Source organism: Sinocyclocheilus anshuiensis, unplaced genomic scaffold (genome assembly GCF_001515605.1).
Source record: "Sinocyclocheilus anshuiensis isolate Anshui unplaced genomic scaffold, SAMN03320099.WGS_v1.1 scaffold190, whole genome shotgun sequence".
Lineage (NCBI taxonomy): Eukaryota > Metazoa > Chordata > Actinopteri > Cypriniformes > Cyprinidae > Sinocyclocheilus > Sinocyclocheilus anshuiensis.
Genome location: NW_015547663.1, coordinates 353293 through 356715, shown reverse-complemented (window position 1 = coordinate 356715; position 3423 = coordinate 353293). Strand labels below are relative to the sequence as shown.

At 37.5% G+C, this 3423-nt stretch overlaps 1 protein-coding gene across 1 annotated transcript in view; it reads left to right on the top strand.

Annotated features, from left to right (window-relative positions):
• LOC107702448 (tudor domain-containing protein 1-like) overlaps positions 1-3423 on the top strand; it is a 19437-nt gene that overhangs the window by 8718 nt on the left and 7296 nt on the right. Inside the window, exons 13-17 of the mRNA XM_016504768.1 lie at positions 171-278; positions 457-627; positions 798-1049; positions 1146-1280; positions 1359-1466. Of these exons, the coding sequence (XP_016360254.1) occupies positions 171-278; positions 457-627; positions 798-1049; positions 1146-1280; positions 1359-1466 (774 nt within the window). The remainder of the gene's footprint in view (positions 1-170; positions 279-456; positions 628-797; positions 1050-1145; positions 1281-1358; positions 1467-3423) is intronic.

Below are 3423 nucleotides of genomic sequence, written 5' to 3'. Positions count from 1 at the left end.
CCGAGAAAAATGGCACTATCGGAGCCGATACCCGATATGAATATCGGATCGGCGCATCCCTAGTTGCAATATTTTAGCAGCATCTGTTGTCGTTTTCTGCCTTTTTATAAAATATATGCTTGCTGTACTTTCAGTAGGTTCAGTGTATGATGCAGTCTTCATGTATTTAGGTGTAATCCAGCAGCTGCAGGTGAATTTAAGGGAGCACTGCTCAAACACTCCGGCCAGTGAGAACTTCAGACCTGCACCAGGAACTGTCTGCTGCTCGCTCTTCTCTGGTCAGACCAGTGTCTTCAGACAGTTTTTCTTTTCATATTTTTTTATCCTTTTCTTTTTGATTCATGTACAAATGTCCATAGTGTTCCTTCTCGTACAGTGAAAGGGATTGGGTGCAGTTGAATAAAAGAAAAAAAACATAAATTTGATGTCTTCTGAACTGATCTCCATGTATTACAGAAGACAATCAATGGTATAGAGCTAAAGTTCTGGCATATTCCTCTGAAGATCTTGTGTGTGTTGGATACATAGACTTTGGTAACTCTGAGGAGGTTGAGTTAAATCGCCTACGACCAATCAGCAAAGAGTTGCTGGCTTTGGCAACTCAAGCAATCCCTTGTTCTCTAGCAGGTACAGTACAATGATTCATTGACCGATTTGTAATTGTGTGCATGCATGCAAATCTGTATATGCTGAGCCAAAGGTTTGTTTCTTGATGCATTACAGGGGTAATTCACCCAAAAATGAAAGTTCTGTCAATAATTACTCACCTTAACCCTTTAACATTCATATTGCTCTAGGTATAAAGTGTCCAACAGGCACCTGGTCAGAGGAGACCATTTTGATGGTGAAAAGTCTAGTTTGCAACCGCTTCATTCGGGTTGAGATTCTGGGTAAGAAGGATGGTAGGGCTCTGGTGTCCATGATTGATGAGTCAAGTGACCCTCAGACCAATGCCGCTGAGGTGTTGGTTAACATGGGTTATGCTGCCATTGAAAGTGTGGAGACAGAGAAGCATGAACCGACTCAAGCCTCCTTCCCTGAAATGCCCCGTAAGTGAAGAATAGTTGTAATAACTTTATTTTTAGCCATTTCTGATCATTCTTTTAAAGGATAATTGATTTATATATTTTTGAATTTTGCTCTAGCCCTCAGTCCACCTGTTGTTGAGAAAATGGAGTGGACTTGTGCTGAACTTCCCTTTGATGGCCAAAAGGTGGAGCTGGTAATCAGTAGTCTGAAGAGCCTTGATGAATTCTACTGTTACAACTACAGCAAAGCAGGTGCTTTCAGTATTATTTTTTTCTGCTTTATGGGACTCATTACGTATGTGTTTGTAATTATTTAATTGTGTCTGGCAGATGCACATATCCTGACAGAGCTGTCCTATGAGCTCATGAAGCACTGTGAATCGGAGAGAGCTTCCTTCACCCCCACTGTGGGAGAACCATGTTGTGCTCTCTTCACAGGTGATACTGACTCATCCTTCAGAAGCAAACACCATGGTTACAGTAACGCACTTACAATGAAAGTAACAGAAACAAACCAAAAAGTAGGGCTGCCCTTGACTAAGGATTTTTCTGGTCGACTAGTAGTCGTTCATTAGGCCTTAGTCGACTAATCGCTCGTTTATTAATAAACCATTTAAATCATTATAATGAGCCTTTAATTGCGTACATAGCCTAATAAGCGCTCAAGCACATGCATAAAGCTAGCCACAGCACACCGCCAGAAGTAATGGTTATGAATGTGTCAGGGAAAAACAGTAAGGAGGCTGCATTAACATTTGAATAATTCTCTGATAAACAAGTGCTTTCTTTGTTTCGGTTAAAGAGATGAAGTCGGCGACACTGGCTATGCTTACATGCACAATTTTTGGTTCAATCAGACTGAATCAGGGCTTAAAGTTCTCCGTCACCATGCCGGATCTCTGGCGTGCAGTGTTTGGCTGCGGAAAAAAATAGTCCTACATTTAAAAAAAAAAATCTTGTTGATTGATATCACTTTCGAGTCCATGAGTTCTTCTACCAATGGTATGAGAGGAGCACAGCTTTCACTCTCAACCAAACTAACATTACTAGCCAATCAGAATGTTTTGCTCTTATAAACACTAGACGCACATAATAGTATCCAATTGCGGAGTCGCAGCCCTGATGAATGGAGAAGCGTGATACTTTGAAAAAGCTGCTAGGCATAATGTTCAAAGATGTCCTTCTAGCGCATATTTACATAGAATAACTAATTAAAAAGCAGCGGAGCTTTGTAAACTGCTCGGGAGTAATCATGTCATCTCCATAAAACGATATGATTGCTAGAACAAATTTACCAAGATTTTTGAAAAGGTACCGGTAATTTACCAGTACTGTATGTGTGAAAGGGGCTAAACTCTTTCTCTGCATATGCCGTGAATTTGAATTGCTTAACGTTCATCTGAGAAAACAGTATGCATTATATCACTAGATTTGTAATGTAAATCATTTATAAACCTTTGCCAACACAGGAGAATACATCAATCTATGTTTCTGCATGTGGCCAAATTTAAAAATTGAATGGATTTATACATTGTTTAATAACGCTGTAAAGTGAAACGTCACCAGGCCGTTGGCACCCTCTGCAGATATTTGTTTTAATTCATAATGTACTTGAGTTGGTTATGTTCATATTATGTATAGGCATATTACATTATGTATTTTAACAGTGTTGTTCAATACAATCATGTAATTTCTTGGTTTTGATATTTTATTTGAGCCAATTATTATTGCCTCATCGGTAGTTTATATATAAATAGTCATACTAAAGCCTGGTTTTCACTTAGGTCTGTTTGTTACTAAAAATATCAGATTACTCAGTTGTCAAAATGATCAGTAGATTACTTGATTACCGAAATAATCAGTAGTTACAGCCCTAGATTAGTTAAAATATTTCTAAATACAACTGCATTGTTTTACTTTTTGTAATTAAAAGACAAATGTTTTGTCATTGAAAATTTCTTAAAAATAGTATTAAGATATTGTCACTTTCTAGTGAACCAAGTATCTGCATTTTGTCTCATCTCGTGAGCTAAGTGTATTGTCACACCCCTAGTGTCAATAAGCAGTGATATAGCTCATAATTTTCCAAGTGTCTTGAGGTCAACCATTTGTGACCCTGGACCACAAAACCAGTCTTAAGTCTTTGGGGGTATATTTGTAGCAATAGCCAAAAATACATTGTATATGTCAAAATTATAGATTTTTCTTTTATGCCAAAAATCATTAGGATATTAAGTAAAGATCATGTTCCATGAAGATATTTTGTAAATTTCCTACCGTAAATATATCAAAACTAAATTTTTGATTAGTAATATGCATTAAGGACTTAATTTGGACAACTTTAAAGGTGATTTTCTCAATATTTAGATTTTTTTTGCACCCTCAGATTCCAGAT